Below are 15,560 nucleotides of genomic sequence, written 5' to 3'. Positions count from 1 at the left end.
GCCTCCTTTATCTCTCCCTGCAGGGGTGTGGGAGGGGGAAGGCGGGAGGGGATGTGGGGAGTGGGGCTTCTGAGGAAGGTGGGGAAGGGAGTGATGTCAGCCTTCTGAGTCAGGGCAGCGGGGGAGGTGGGAGTAGCGTCAGCTACAAACAAACAAACATTCCACCGCTCCCCAGGAATGACAGCCTCATGTCATTGACCTGGCATGCTGAGCCAGGCTTTGTGGTGAAAGCTGGTGACAGACAGCGGCACAGGCCACCCAGGGCTTGTTCTCTGAGTTACTGCTTGGAGACATGCTCCCTCCTAGGCAGTGGGGGGGATGGGGGGCTCACGGGTCCCAACCCAGCCACCGTTGGGACCTTCTTTTTCGGGCCTTGACTGTCCTCTCTGCTTTCATACCGAACACCCAAGCTTAGACCTTCTTTCTGTGGCTTAGGAATCGCTTCCTCCCCTCTGCTGCCGCTCCAACCAAGGGCTTCTGTGTCTACAGACTGTCACCTGCCTGGGGTCCCCCCGGGTGTGGCAGGACACAAGAGCAGAGGGTATGGCAGGCTGCTGCAGGAGGGACAAGGTAAGATGGCTGATGGTGTCAGCTGAGCACCCAACATAGGCCAGGCTGGGGACAGAGCAGTAGGAAAGATATGGGTGCCAGGCACCTGCGTGGCTCAGTCCATTAAGTGTCTGACTCTTGATTTTGGCTCAGGTCATGATCTCATGGTTCGTGGGGCTGGGCTCTGGGCTGATAGTGGGGAACCTGCTTCAGATTCTCTCTCTCCTTCTCTCATCCCCTCCCCCCTCAAAATAAATAAACTTTTTTTTAATTTTTTTTTTAACGTTTATTTAATTTTTGAGACAGAGAGAGATAGAGATAGAGCTCCTCCATGAACGGGGGAGGGTCAGAGAGAGGGAGACACAGAATCTGAAACAGGCTCCAGGCTCTGAGCTGTCAGCACAGAGCCCGACGCGGGGCTCGAACTCACGGACCGCGAGATCATGACCTGAGCCGAAGTCGACGGCTTAACCGACTGAGCCACCCAGGCGCCCCTAAATAAACTTTTTTAAAAAAATTTTTTAATGTTTATTTCTGAGAGAGAGAGAGAGACAGCGTGAGCCGGGGAGGGGCAGACAAGGAAGGAGACACAGAATCCGAAGCAGGCTCCAGGCTCTGAGCTGTCAGCACAGGGCCCAATGCGGGACTGGAACCCACGGACCAGGAGATCATGACCTGAAACGAAGTCGGACACTTAACCGACTGAGCTACCCAGATGCCCCTCAAAATAAATAAACAAACTTTAAAAAGAAAAAAAAAAAAAAGGAAAGGTACGGGGTAAAGAAAACACTTGCTGCCCTTGGGAGCCCTCATACAGGGATAGGACTTTCTAAACTAACAGCAATGTTTCTTATAATCAGCATTTACTGAGCACTTCCTACGTGGCAGACACATCAGTGCAGTAACACATCTCACGTCCATGATGGGTAGGCTCGGTCCACCTCCTTCCTGCCCCAGATCAGTCATCTACCTTCTAGACCCTTGTAGGTTGCTCCCTTGCTCTCCGGCTTCCAGGTGGGTTGGCCAAGGCAGAGGGGAGGGGGGGATCAGTAGGAGATCTGGGAGAAAGGAAGGGAGGACTGGTATTTCTCCCCAGCCTCTTCCATGATTACGGCTTCTTCCAAGTGATCCCCCCAAAAGTCCCTGCTCCTGTCTCATCTGTCACTCCTTCCTCCTGTCTTTCGGCTCTACACTGGGTGGCCTCCTCACCCTGGTTCTTCCAGGATTGTCCTTATTTAGCACTGAAAGCCCCACGTCTTGGAAAAAGGCTCAGTCCTGGACAAACCACTAGCCTCACTACCTCTAGGGATGGCAGTGGCTTCCCACTGCTCCCAGCCTCTGGCCCCTCCATCCTTTCTGTGCCCTTAGCCACGCCCACACCTCCATAGGTACCCCTTTCATTAAAGTCCATTTAGCCGACCTTTCGGGTGAATTTCATTTCCTGCTGGGATGACAAATGGCAGGCCCCTCCGCCAGCCCTGTGAGGTAAGCGCTGTTATTAATCTCTTTCCACGGATGAGGAAACTGGAGAGGTTCCACAGCTTGGTCAAAGTCACACCACTAGTAAGTGGCAGAGCTGGGACGCAAGCCCAGGAATCCTGGCTCCTGAGCCGTGTACCCCCAACCCCTGTCTCCCTTAAAGAAGGCTCAAAAGCTTCCTTCTCAGACATTTTTGATGGAGAGATCCACAGGTCTGAGAAAAGGGCTGACCTCCCCTTAAAACTGGGACGGGGGGTGGGGAATGGCCTGACTTCCTATGGCCAAGACCATGGAGTTTGGTGTTAGCCACATGGGGAGGGAGGAGACAAGAGGAGCCGTGCAGGAGCCGACGGGCTGCTGGGGTAGGGGCCCGGGTGGAGAAGGTGACCCTCCCCACCCTCTTAGCACCTGGCCCTCATGCCCACACTCCTGGCCTCCTGCAGAGCTTCCCACTGAAGAGGGAAGAAGACTTTTCCAGTCTCATGTTCAGACAGGCCCGGTGGTGGGATGAGAGTCAAGAGGTAAGGGGACGGGCTGAGTTTCAGTCCCAAGTGCCCACCAGAGCCCCCCTGCACAAGCCGAGCAGCTGGTCCCCATCCTGGGTGCAGGAGAAGAACTTGCCCATGGGTCCCAGGCTAATGGGAAAACCTGGGTCCCAGGCAAGAACCAGACAGAGACAGAGCCAAGGATAGCTGCGGGTACAGCCAGGCTGGGCCGGGGACAGAAAGGGTCTGGCGCATTCAGACCGAGGGAATTAGAGAAGGTTTCCAGGAGGAGAAAAATCCGGTGCAGACATGGGAAGAAGGAAGAACAGGGATGAGGGGCTGTGTTCAGTCAGGAGTACAGCCAATTTACCAGGGAACAAGCGAGAAGAGATACTGAAACATCAGCAGAGATGGAGGGAATGAAGGACATGCCAGGGAGCAGAGCAGAGGGCTGGAGGGAGCCCCCCAATGAGCTGATTGGGATGAGGGGTGGGATGCCCGTTGGATATTCCCAAACAGTGATCGATATTTCCCAGGTTTCCTTCTGCGGAGAGCGTGGGCTGGGCAGCAGGCCTGCTTCTGTTTTACTGGGTGAGGTGCAAGCCTGGGGGCCGAGCTGAATTGCCAGAGGGAGTGGCAGAGAGACTGCACACCGCCACAGGGCACCTTCATCTCTGCCCTTCAGCCTCCCCTCTAAATGCCCTTGGATCACCTGTTTAAAGCTAGTGCTTAGCATCACTGCTGAATTGTTAATCTTCTGGGGGCACTGCTGTCCAGGAGAAGGGCCAGGTTAAAGCTCAGAGATGAGGTGGGGCTGAGGCAATAGGACCCAGCTTGCTACCTCGGATGGAGCTGGAGCCAGCGTGTCCCTGGAGGAGACTGTACAAAGGGGCAGGACACAGAGGGAACTTCACCAGAAACCCCCATCCCCCAACGGAGGCTGTCTGAATTAGCTACAGGAGGCTGGCCTCTGGCCCTGGTAACCAAGGCCTCTGGAAGGACGATCTGGCTCTCATGGGTGGGAGGGGTTATGTTGGAGAACCCAGAAACTGAAGGGGACGGGGAAGATGCTGAACCCCAGGGGCGCCTGGCTGGCTCCGTCTATGGAGCATGCGACTCTTGATCTTGGGGTCATGAGTTTGAGCCCCACATTGGGCATAGAATTTACTCAAAGAGAGAGAGAGAGACTGAACCCATTAGGAGGGCAGGCTGGGATTGATCCAGCTTGCCAGCATAGCCCAGTCCTGGCACAGTGCCTCGAGTATGGTTTACACTCAGTAGAATTCGTGAGAGGGAAAGAGTGGGAGAGGGGAGAGAGAGAAGGGAAGACGCCCCCTCAGGGAGAAGTGGGTGCTGCTTCATGTCACAGAAGAGCTAGAGAAACGGTCCAGAGACAGGGGAAGAGGAGTAGGCAGGTTGGCCCATGATTCCAGCCCGCAGGCTCTGGTCAGTGGTCCTCAGGCCTCTCCCCTCCCCACAAAGGACAATATTTGGCTGGCCAAGCCCATCAGGGGTTTCCCAGCTCCTCCTGAGGGCTGCGAGGAGGAGAGGATGAGGCTGGCTGGCTAGAGGACAGGGTGCTGTGGACTTGGCCTGGGGTGGACAGCAGGCAAAGGAGATGTGGGTCAGTATGCAGAGTAAGGGAGACTGGGCAAACACTCGGAACAGCAGGCAGGCATGATTTTATTGACTTGTGCAGAGTCCCCTGTGAGCTGGCTCAGGCTGTGGGCAAGGGACACAGAGCTGGCCAGGAAGGGCAGTGGAGGTGGGAACTGGGCTTAGAAGGTTCTGGAAGGCAAGGGGAGCAAGCGGCTGCCAGGTCACTCAGTATGTGACGGACGTCTTCAGACTTGACTCCACCGTCTTCTTCAGGATGGTGTGGCCGCCGGAGCTGGAGCCAGAGCTGAAGCCGGAGCCGGACACAGAGCAGGGGCCCCAAACCGGGCCCTGCCCAGGGCCCAGGGTGACGCTGGAGCCTCCGGTCACGATGCTGGAGCAGCCAGACCCAAAGCTGCCTTTCCCATCTCTGAGTCCACAAGCGCCCCCCAGGTCACCACCAGCTCCTCCAGACACGATGGTGCTGCCTCCCCCTACAGCTGCCAAGAAATGCGCCAGAGTCACGGCAGGGTCCTCAGCTCCCCACGGGGACCCCTCTCCCCAAGTCCCCTGATACTCACAGACAGTGACCTGGCTGGTGCATTCCCCAGACATCCTGATGGAGAAAGGACAAGGGAAGGAAATGCTAAGAAGGGCTGCAAAGAATGCATTCCCTCATGCTTTTTAGCTTCTTGGAGCAGCTCACATACCCAATCAGCAGATGAAACCCACAGTCCTGATTTTAAATCCCTGCCTCCCCGCTCCCCAGCAGAATGGGTTGCCCTTAGTGGCTCGGAGTGCCAGGAAATCTCAGAATCCCCCTCAGCAAGGAGAGCATTGCAGTGGCAGTCCATCCCCCTCTGCCCCCTCGGCTGAGTTCCCAGGCCCCCCACCTGCACTCCTCGGCCTCCAGGAGCCTGCGGTAGGTGGCGATCTCCACATCAAGGGCCAGCTTCATGCCCATGAGCTCCTGGTACTCCCGCAGCATCCGGGCCAGGTCCTGCTTGGCCGCTCTCAGAGCAGCCTCCAGCTCGTCCAGCTTGGCCTGGGCGTCCTTCAGGGCCAGGTCCCCACGCTGCTCAGCATCAGCGATGGTGGCCTGCAGGTCGGCATTCTGGGATGGGTGTAGAAATGAGGGAGAAAGTGGCTGCAAGCCCAATACAGCCTCCCAAGTCACCTGCTGTGGATGGAGCTTAAAGCCCAGGGTAGACCACAATCTCATGCGCTCAAAGTATCCATGGTCACCCCCACTTCCCCGTTGCTCTCATCCTAAGGGAGCGCATTGCCTCTTCTGCTTCCTTAACTCCCCGAGTGGGTCGAATAGTGTCCCCAAAAAATGTCATGTCCACCCAGAACTTCAGACTGTGGTCTTATTTGGAAAGAGGGTCTTTGCAAACATAATGCATTAAGGACCACAAGATGATAGCATCCTGCATGCAAGATGAGCCCTAAATCCAATGAGTTGTGTCCCTAGAAAAAGACAAGAGAACACGGAGACAAGCACAGAGAGATGACGCCATGTGACAACGGAAGCAGGGACTGGAGTGATGCAACCTTAAGACAAGGAATGCCCAGGAGTCCCAGGGCCGCCAGAGGCTAGGAAAAGGCGAGGAAGGATTCCCCTGCCGAGCTCCTTCAGAGGGAGCGCACCTGCTAACACCCGATGGCATGCCTCTAGTCTCCAGAACTGAGAGAATACACGGTCTGGTGTTTTCAAGCCTCCAAGTTGGTGGTACTTTGTTTGGGCAGCCACAGCAAACTCATCTGCTTCCTATCTCACCTCCTCCGATGATCTTCCCCTATTTCTTCCCACTCCTGCCCCTTAGCTCCTTACCCGAGGCACTGTAGCTCTACCCAGGCACTTAATGCCCTTCCTGTCCTGTATGGAGCAGTATCTACAAGTCTCATCTTGAGGGTGACCACCACCCTTGATGGTTTGAGAATAGCCCCATTTCAAACACTTTGTCCTGTTATCAAAGTACAGTAAAACCTTGGTATGGGAGTGTAATTCATTCCGGAACCATGCTTGTAATCCAAAGCACTCCTATATCAAAGCGAATTTCAAGAACCGTTGGCTCAGTTGTGATCATGTGACGTTCAGTGTCACATACTACTCATATGGCCAGACATCGCTCGTTTGTCAAGTTAAAACATATTAGAAATGTTTGCTCACCTTGCAGAACGCTCGCAGAACAAGTTACTTGCAAGCCAAGGTTTTACTATATATCAAACCATGTGCCTCAGTTTGGGGTTTGAGAAATACACTCTCTGTGCTTACCTCTCTGATCTGATAGAAAACTCCCAGAAGGGGAACAACTTCTCTATCTAATCTGCCATCCAGTGGGTTTACCTTCCTGTTTGGATCAGGAAAGAAGGTATTCCCTAAAGGCTCTCATTATTCTAGTCCCAGTGTAGTCTCATTCCATTCTATTCTATTCTATTCTATTCTATTCTATTCTATTCTTTCTATGTTTTTCTATTCTTTTCTTTTCTTTTGTATTCTATTCACAAGCACCTTGTTGTTGGGAAATATCATCTCTATCCTACAGATGAAAAAACTGAGGTTCAGAAAAGTGGTGAGGGGCAGAACTGGGACCCTAACCCCGGACAGCTGATGTCTGGTCCTAGACCGCGGGGCTCTGCCCTAGGTCTGGCACAAGGATATCCAGTCCACCATGTGTGTGCAGGAAAATGGGGCCGGGCGGGAAGAATTCCCAAGAGGGATTCTCACAGGACAGGCACCTTGTTGTGTGGCAGAAGCTGTGGGTCCCAGATGTGGGGACAGAGTAGCACTCCTAAGTACTGGCTGCTGGGCTGAGGCTCCGCACCCTCAGTCACCCTGGTGAACGAACTGAGCTTAGAAAGTATCTGGGCTCTGCCCTTAGATACTGATTCCCTCAGTCTGACAGAGGCCCAGGGATCTGCATTTTAACAGACATTGCCGAGGCATTCGCAAGCAAGGAATTCAAATCTATGGACAAAACACTGGCAGCAAATTGAACGATAGGACCTGGTCACCTTCATCTCAGGTCCTGAATCACATCCCACAGGAGAGCAGGTGAGGATGGGTGGAGACTGTGTCTGGGCTTTGAATGGCCTGAGCTCCAAGGGCTTTCCCAGGGGGGCCCCACCGGGGAGTGGACGGGTCACACGCGCCCTGCTTGCCAAGCTGAAGTGTGTGAGGAGCCCGCCTGATCTGTCGTCTCGGCTCTCAACCCTCTGCCGATCCCAAAACCGATTCTTCGGGTTTGGGGAAAATGGGTGCAAAGATACTGAGAGCTGAAGAGTCTGTAATCCTTCACGTCTAGAAGTGAGGTCTCCGGGACTAGCAGGAAACCATGTCTCTCTCCTTGCTGCCCTCTCCCTCTCCCCCTGCCAGCCCACACCAGGCACCTACAGCATCACCTCCAACCCACACAAAGCATCTAAAGCATCTGCTTACGGAGGGCTCGCCCCCCCCCCATGCACCCCCATTCCACTTCCCATCTCACCTGCCCCCTGAGTTCCTGGCTTTCACACTCCCCAATGCAGGACCCAGAAAGTCAGCACCTAGCCTTAGAGTCTCCGCTGGGCTTGAGGAGTAAGACTCAAACGAAAAGACTAGAAAACAGACGGATTAACACTCTCCCCCAAGGAGCCAAAAGCCAAATGTACACCTGGCCATGAAAGGCAGCGCGAGCAGCGCCCCCTGGAGTTGTTCAGTGCAGAACACACACAGGCTTGAATTCAGAGGGAGGTCAAAATCCTCCGAAATGGGGCTTGAGGTTCTCTCCACCCAAATTATCCAAAGCTTCAGCCAGTACTCAAACCTGGACACAAACCTAGCAGTGACCCTGGCACCAAGAGAGTACCGGGAGGGCCTGGGGAGCTCTGGGAGCCTTACCTGCTTCTTGAGGTTCTCAATCTGACTTTGCAGCCTCTGACTCGCCTGCTGCAACTGAGAAATCTGGACTTTGGTTTCCTTCATGCTATCCCCGTGAAGCTGGGCGGACGCCTGAAGCTCCTGGTACTGAGGGGGACAGAGGTGACACCATTAGTTGAGAGGACTTTCACCTTTGACCCCAAGACCATGAGAAACATCGTGTCCCCAATTCTTCGCCTCCTCGCATCCTCACTCGGAATGCAGGTGAAACGCTGAAGGCAGGACACGGTGGGATGAGCCCACGCCAGTCTGGGCTGGTGTCCCCTGGTTTCCCTCACTGTCCCCCTCCTGGAGAGGTGAAGTGGCCATGCCCACCCAGCCCTGGAGCCCCAGGGAGGTTATCAGAACTGCCCCAAGGGGACCGAGGGGGACGACCACCCTGGGGCATGGGCATGGAGACACAGCCCTTTCCAGCCCGGTGCTGCCCCCTGGCCCTGGCACCTTGGTCTGGTACAGCATCTCGGCCTCGGCTTTGCTGTTCCGGGCAATCTCCTCGTACCGGGCACGGACCTCAGCGATGATGTCACTGAAGTCCAAGCAGCGGTTGTTGTCCATGGACAGCACCACGGACGTGTCGCTGGCCTGGGTCTGGAGCTGGTTCAGCTCCTGCAGGGAAGACTGACTCAGTGTCCACCTGCCCCTGCTCCCTTTCCCCCTTGGAGTCCCGGGCAGGTTGTCAGGATGCCTGACTTCTGCCCACACTCCGTCAGGGGGCAGCCCTCATTCCCCTGGGTGGTGCTGAGCATGCCTTCTGTTGTCTCCTCTCCTGAAAAGGAGGGTTGTAGGAGGTGATGTCTGATGACTCTTGCAGCATGGACATTAAAGGTAAATGTCCTGCAAGCTCGAAATCGCCTGGTCCCCATCACTGCCCTGACTTCTTATCACACCTGCCTCCCTCTCACTCCTTCTGCTCCAACCCCCACAGCCTCTTCATTTCCACAAAGGAACCAGTGCTCCACTGGGGGCCCTGTGCTCCACCTGCAACTCCCCGGTTCCACCTGCCTGGTTAACTTCCCCACCAGCCTTCTAATCTTCTCTCAAACTTTGTCTTCCAAATAAGGCCCCTCAGGGTGCCTGGGTGGCTCAGTCGGGTAAGCGTCCGACTTCGGCTCAGGTCATGATCTGGTGGTTTGTGAGTTTGAGCCCTGCATCAGGCTCTGTGCTGACAGCTCAGAGCCTGGAGCCTGTTTCAGATTTTGTGTCTCCCTCTCTCCCTGCCCCTCCCCCACCTGTGCTCTGTCTCTCTCGGTCTACCAAAAAAAGTAAACGTAAAAAAAAAAATTACCCTATCTGAAATTGCCACCTGCCTTACCCCCTCCCCACCTTCCTAAGCCCCCTTTCCCTGCTCTGATTTTTCCTGTTGGTCATAGCACTGATCACGTTCTAACATACTCTACAATTTACTTCTTTAGTAGGTCTATTGTTTATTGCCTGTCTCCCAACAGGAAGCAGGCGTTGATTTGTGTCTGGTTATTGACTAGTGCATCTCTAGGACCTAGCAATCCACACAGTACATTCTCAGTATTTGCTTGTCAAATGTCTGCATGACTGGATCCAAGTCACCCTAACCAGGTTTCGCCTCCTGGCCACTCCCACTGTGGCCGGGGAGCCTGCCGGCCCCATCCCCTCCCGTCACTCCCACCTGCCCTCAGCAGACCACCACCCTGCATTGGTGGATCCTCACTTCTTCGTACAGATGCCTCAAGAAGCAGAAGGACCCTTGCAGAGACTCCAGTGTGCCTTCTAGCTCCATCCTGCTCAGGAAAACCCCATCTGCATCCTGGGGACAGGAAGACAGAAGCCATGTACTCCCACTTCCTGCTTGTGGGTCCCACTCTGGCTCAGGAATTCTGGTCGCACACTGCCCAATACTCATCCACAGCTCTCCCCGCAGACCCACTCCTTCCTCCTCCAACCCCGCCCCACCCTGTTCTCCCTTTTGCCTGACACTGACCCACACTGCCTTCAGGAAGCCTTCCCGGATTACTCTCAACCAGTTCTGCTTCTTCCACTCCCTCCCCACCCTCTCCCACAGTGACACCCAGAGCTCATCATGCAGTCTTTCCATCCGATCTTGTCCTGGGGTCCCTCTGTCTACATAGATGTCTCATTTCCCTGGGGCCCCCTACAGGCTGCATGAGATCATGTGCTGCATTAGGATTCCCACCCCCTGCCCTCCCAGCCCTGAATTGGGCTTTAAAGGTGCATGGTGGGTGCTCAGGATCCGCAGGAAGCAGCTGGACACCCCCCCCTCACCTTTTTTAGGACCACAAAGTCATTCTCAAGTGTGGCGTGCCTGTAGGCCTCCTGCTCATACCTGTCAAATACGTACAGAAGGACGAGGCCTGAGGTGGTGAGATCAGAACCCATGCCCCTCCTCCAAGCACAACCTCCCAGAAAAGGCCCCTCTTGCCTTTAGATGCTTCCAAGCAGGACACATAACCAGCCAGCTCCCCTACCTTCCCTATCAGGAGGTCATTGTCACAATCTGGCTATGACCCTCTCCACTCTTTCAGCCCGTGTCCACCTGACCACATGAGGCCACTTTCCTTCACGTCTATAAGGCACATTCCCACACCTCTCCTCACTACTCACAATCGTCATGTGAAGGGGACATTTTGGATTGTGTCAGGGAGATCACGTGACTTTGCCCAAGTCGTAGATAATTAGGTGGCGCGAGCAGATCTAAGACCAGCTCTCCCGGTCCCATCCTGGGCTCTTTGCAGGACCCACCCCGCCTCACAAGCCATCCTCCCAATGGCTCTGGGAGATGAGAAGGGCAGGTGACATGTTCCCAACCTACAGGTAAGGAACTGAGGCCGGCAAAGGTAAAAGGCCACACAGCTACCCCTTGCTCACAGTCGCCAAACCCAAGCCTCTGGTTAGTCCAGGGCTCTCTCCACACCAGCAGGTGACCTAGGTGGGGAGCCCAGAAACACAGCCCAGCTGTGAATCATGCCACAAGCCTGGGGATGGTCCCCCTAAATGGATTCCCTTCCACTACCGAGACCAGAGAACATCTGAGTCATTTTAGCCCACAGCTTGCTCAACAGGATTTATTGAGGAAAAACCCACTGCGGCATTGTTTAAACAGGCCCCTCCCAGGCCCCTGACCGGACACGTGGCCCTTGTAGCTGGATCTATTGGAACTGAGGCTCTCTAGACCTGGGCATCAGGCACTGTGGGGCCTCCTTACCTGTGACAGCGGGGCACCCTGAGAATCAGAGGGCTTGGGATACAGAAGGGAGGCCACCCATGTGTCTCTGGGAGCTCAGCATGTGGGAGACCCTCCAACCAACAGCCCCGATCCAAATCCTCCTGGACCCCACCCGGGCCCCCGGGGGCACTGGGGTTTGCCTACTTGGCCTTATACTCCTCCTCCTGGTCCTGGCAAAACTTCAGCTCGGCATGCAGGGCCCCTCGATCTCTCTGGAGCTGCTCCAGCCACCTCTTCAGCTGGGCCACATAGGCCTCGAAGAAAGACTCCAGGCCCTGGGGACTGTCGCTTATCCCCTGCTGCTGTAGCAAGTGCCACTTAGTCTCCAGGACCTTGTTCTGCTGCTCCAGGAACCGCACCTGCAGCACAAACAGAGGGTCCCTGAGGCTCCGGTAGGACTCCCTGGCCACAGGCTCTGGAAAGTCAAGCCCCAGGAACCCCCCACCACCACTTAGCCCACCTTTCCCCTACCTCCCAAATCCAGCCTGGGCAGGGGCAGCCTCATGCCCTCGCATGAGGCTCTGAGCACATCAAAATGATCACGATGGCTAACAGGGGAGGGGCTTCCCACTGCTGAACAACTGTTCTCTGTCTCTGTGCCCCAACCATAGAACAGCAGGGCCTCAGCCTAATCAGGACTGCAGTTAAACCACTGGAAGGACTTCCTCACTGCAGAAGTGATTAGAAAAGTGGTAGCCAAGGAAACTTCTCCATTCCCAAATCCACGGAGGACAGTTCCTCCGAGGGAGGCCCAGAAAGAGGGGCTTAGCCGAGTTGATCCTCACCTTGTCAATGAAGGAAGCAAACTGGTTGTTGAGGGTCCTGATCGCTTGGGTCTCCTGAGTCCGCACCGCCTGGAACTGGGAGTCAATCTCAATCTTCAAGGGGGTCAGCAGACTGTGGTCGATGGTCACTTCCCGGATGCCCCCCGGAGGGCACAGGGAAAGCCCAGGCCCACAGCGGCCCTCCCCAAGCCACACCCCTAGCCTTCCCCCTGATGCCCAGGCCTTCCCATGAAAGCCCCCCCTGCGCCCCCCAAAAGAACCGAAGCTCCTGCTACTGAAGCTGCCTCTGCCACAGCCCCCAGAGTGAGGAGAGCAGGCCGAGCGAGCACTGAAGCCCCTCTGGGCCTGGCAGGAGGGGTGAGACATGGTAGAGACGGAAGGTCACACAGTTGCAGGCAGACAGACGGACAATAATCAAAGTGTGTGAGTTCCTGCCCCGAGGCCCCAGCACGAGACTTTTATCCCCTCCCATGCCTGGGCTGGGCCTTGGGGAGCAAGATGTTCTTGGCCTGACTGTATCTGTCACTGGCTCCAGCTGACCTATTCCGACACGGCTGGAGAACAGGGGCCCAACACGTGCGGAGCCCAAGAGAGAAGGAGGCCCGGACCCTGCCCTCGGAGCTCCCAGACCAGCAGGAGAGCTGGGCCTGTCCCAAAGACAAGGAAGCAGCCTGAGACCTGGACCCCGGGGCTGGGGGTGGGAGCGATGGCCCCAAGCAGTCACTGTGGGTCATTCAAGGAAGGCTTCCCAGAGAAGGAGATGGGGGGGTGGGAAAGGAGAGATGGGGTTCAGACGGAGCATCTGAGTGCCCAGGAGACACTGGACAGAAGAGAGTGAAGCTTCTCGAGGGAGAATCTACCTACAATAATTGGAGAAGGAAGGCGCTTGGTGGCAGTAGGAGAAACTACGAGGTTAATAGAGGTGTTATTGTCATCGTTGGCTGAAAGACGCTCCAGGATTTGGAAATGAAACCGAAAAACAGGGTGTCCAAGTCCCTCCTCTTGCTCAACCCAGCAATCATCCATGAGGCGCCACCCCACTCCAACCAGGCATCTCCATCCAGGATCTGGGCAAGTGGCTCATTTCCAAGCCCAGCCTGTGTCCCCGCTCCTTCCACAGGCACGCAGCCCAGGCCCATCCACTTGGGTCACACACTGAGTGTATCAGCTTACAGATCAGAGGCACCTGAGCTCTGAAGTAAAATATGCATTTAGAAAAATACTCCCGGGGAAAGTGGGTGATGGGCATTGAGGAGGGCACCTGTTGGGATGAGCACTGGGTGTTGTATGGAAACCAATTTGACAATAAATTTCACATTAAAAAAATAAGAAGAGGGGCGCCTGGGTGGCTCAGTCAGTTAAGCGTCCGACTTCGGCTCAGGTCATGATCTCACGGTCCGTGAGTTCGAGCCCTGCGTCGGGCTCTGGGCTGACAGCTCTGGGCTGATGGCTCTGGGCTGATGGCTCTGGGCTGACGGCTCGGAGCCTGGAGCCTGCTTCCGATTCTGTGTCTCCCTCTCTCTCAGCCCCTCCCCCGTTCATGCTCTGCCTCTCTCTGTCTCAAAAATAAATAAACGTTAAAAAAAAAATTTTTTTTTAATAAAAAATAAAAAAATAAGAAGAAAAAGAAAAATACTCCCTTGGGGTACTAGGAGCAGACACGGGAGTCCGGGGCTCCCCCCAAGATAGATTCTGTGTCTGCCCTCTGGTATTCCGTGAACCTCCCACCAGGTCCAGGACACCTGGTAGGGGGCATCCAGCCACCACCACTGAAGCTCCCTGAAGCTCCTCCACTGCTGGTGAGCAGCATTGGACAGCTCGGATTTTTAGAAATTTCTAAAGTTCCTTCTTTATATGGTGGGAGGGCAATTTCTTCCTCCTCTCCCCCCACCTGCTCCTAGAGCCGGATGGCCCCTGATACTAGGATACTGTGCCTTTGATAATGCAACTCAAAGCAAGAATAAGCAGGGACTCGGCATAATGAACACTCAAGGGACATGCTATGAGGAAGTCAGTCCTAGCAATGTGAACCATCCTGTGGCTGCCCTACCCGCAGGCCAGACAACAGTGAGCAAGTCTCCCCTCCCTCCAGAGGATTAGAAGCCCCTTCCTCCTTCTTCTCGCCCCACTTGGCACACCCCTGAATGAAGCTGAACCACAGATGACCTCAAGGGGAAGAAGTAGTGGGGCCTTCGGTGGGGAGAACAAAGGAGATCAAAGCACTAAGGGGCCAGGTGAGGAAGAGAAGAAGAGCGAAAAGATCCCAGCAGGAAATCCGAGTGTGCCATGGAGAGGGAGGCAGTGGGGAGCAACTCTGGGGTCTAGAAAGAGAATCCGGGAAATGGGCTGAATCCCACTGAGGACTCACCTCCAAACCCTCCCCCCCGGGGACCGCCTTGCAGCAACAAGGAAAGCCAGATGCCTGCCTTCCAGGCTCCGTGAATGTGTTTGAGAAACATCTCTGTGAACTGGACTCTACCACCCCTCCCCCTGGTATTAAGGGTGGAGGACAGAGATCACGGTGGGATGGCACCAAATCCACCTCCCTAGAACTTCCTCATATTTGTAATGTTATAGAATAGTAAAGCCAGAGTGAACTTCAAGGGCATCTGACCAATGCCCCCATTTTACACTTAAAGACTCAGGCCCCATAGGGTGTAGGGCACCCTTGGGTAACCTAAGAGATGGCACCAGATGACCTCTAAGCCTGCTTTGACTAAAAACTCAGGCCCCATAGGGTGCACCCTTGTGCACCCTTGGGTAACCTAAGAGATGGTACCAGATGACCTCTAAGCCTGCTTTGACCCATCACTCCGTGATCTGAGTGACTTTTGCTCAAGGCCACCCACACAGCTGATCAGGCTGGACCCAGGACCACCACTCAGCTCAGGCCACCGTCCCATGGAGCAACCCTCTAAGCCCTTGGTCATAACTTGTCCACCACTCTATCCAGCTCAGGGTCTGGCATACGCTAGGCACCAATAAGTATTTGTTTTAAGACATGAGTCCTTATCCGTGACTGTCACACCCAAGGACCTTCTTGAATCGCCCCTGTTCTCAAATGCTGCTGTTTCCTTCCATTAAAAATAATAATAAGGCGCGCCTGGGTGGCTCAGTCGGTTAAGCACCCGACTTTAGCTCAGGTCATGAGCTCATGGTCTGTGAGTTCGAGCCCCACGTCGGGCTCTGTGCTGACAGCTCAGAGCCTGGAGCCTGCTTTGGATTCTATGTCTCTCTCTGCCTCTCCCCGACTCACCCTCAGTCTCTCTCTCTCTCTCTCTCTCTCTCTCTCAAAATTAAATAAACATTAAAAACAATTTTAAAAAAATAAAATCAAAATCAAGAAATCAAAAATAAATAAATAAATAAATAAATAAATAAATAAATAAGTAGGGGCGCCTGGGTGGCTCAGTCGGTTGAGCGTCCGACTTCAGCTCAGGTCATGATCTTGCAGTTGGCGGGTTTGAGCCCCACGTGGGCCTCTGTGCTGACAGCTCGGAGCCTGGAACCTGCTCCGGATTCTGTGT

The 15,560-nt window shown here is 54.8% G+C and overlaps 1 protein-coding gene across 1 annotated transcript; it reads right to left on the bottom strand.

Moving 5' to 3' along the window:
• Nucleotides 1-4,178: 4,178 nt before the first annotated feature.
• On the bottom strand, nt 4,179-12,531 carry KRT78 (keratin 78). Its single transcript, XM_058742665.1, has 9 exons — nt 12,034-12,531; nt 11,393-11,607; nt 10,288-10,348; nt 9,716-9,811; nt 8,473-8,637; nt 7,993-8,118; nt 5,003-5,223; nt 4,691-4,725; nt 4,179-4,609 (listed from the first exon to the last, which is right to left on the bottom strand). Exons 1-9 carry the CDS (start codon nt 12,397-12,399, stop codon nt 4,338-4,340), a joined length of 1,557 nt encoding a protein of 518 aa, XP_058598648.1. The 5' UTR covers nt 12,400-12,531; the 3' UTR covers nt 4,179-4,337.
• Between the last annotated feature and the right edge of the window lie 3,029 nt (nt 12,532-15,560).

The sequence above is a fragment of the Neofelis nebulosa genome, chromosome 8 (assembly GCF_028018385.1).
Source record: "Neofelis nebulosa isolate mNeoNeb1 chromosome 8, mNeoNeb1.pri, whole genome shotgun sequence".
Taxonomy (NCBI): Eukaryota; Metazoa; Chordata; class Mammalia; order Carnivora; family Felidae; genus Neofelis; species Neofelis nebulosa.
Note: the sequence above shows the minus strand (reverse complement) of the source record. Positions and strands in the feature narration are given on the sequence as shown.

Bases quoted from the DNA above. Each gene is read 5' to 3' on its own strand.
- KRT78 (XM_058742665.1), bottom strand. From the start codon at position 12,399: ATGTCTCACCCCTCCTGCCAGGCCCAGAGGGGCTTCAGTGCTCGCTCG. The intron at 9,812-10,287 runs GTGAGGGGGGGG...TCCTGTCCCCAG, and splicing joins ACTTTGTGGTCCTAAAAAAG to GATGCAGATGGGGTTTTCCT. The intron at 8,119-8,472 runs GTGCCAGGGCCA...TGTCCCCCTCAG, and splicing joins AGATGCTGTACCAGACCAAG to TACCAGGAGCTTCAGGCGTC.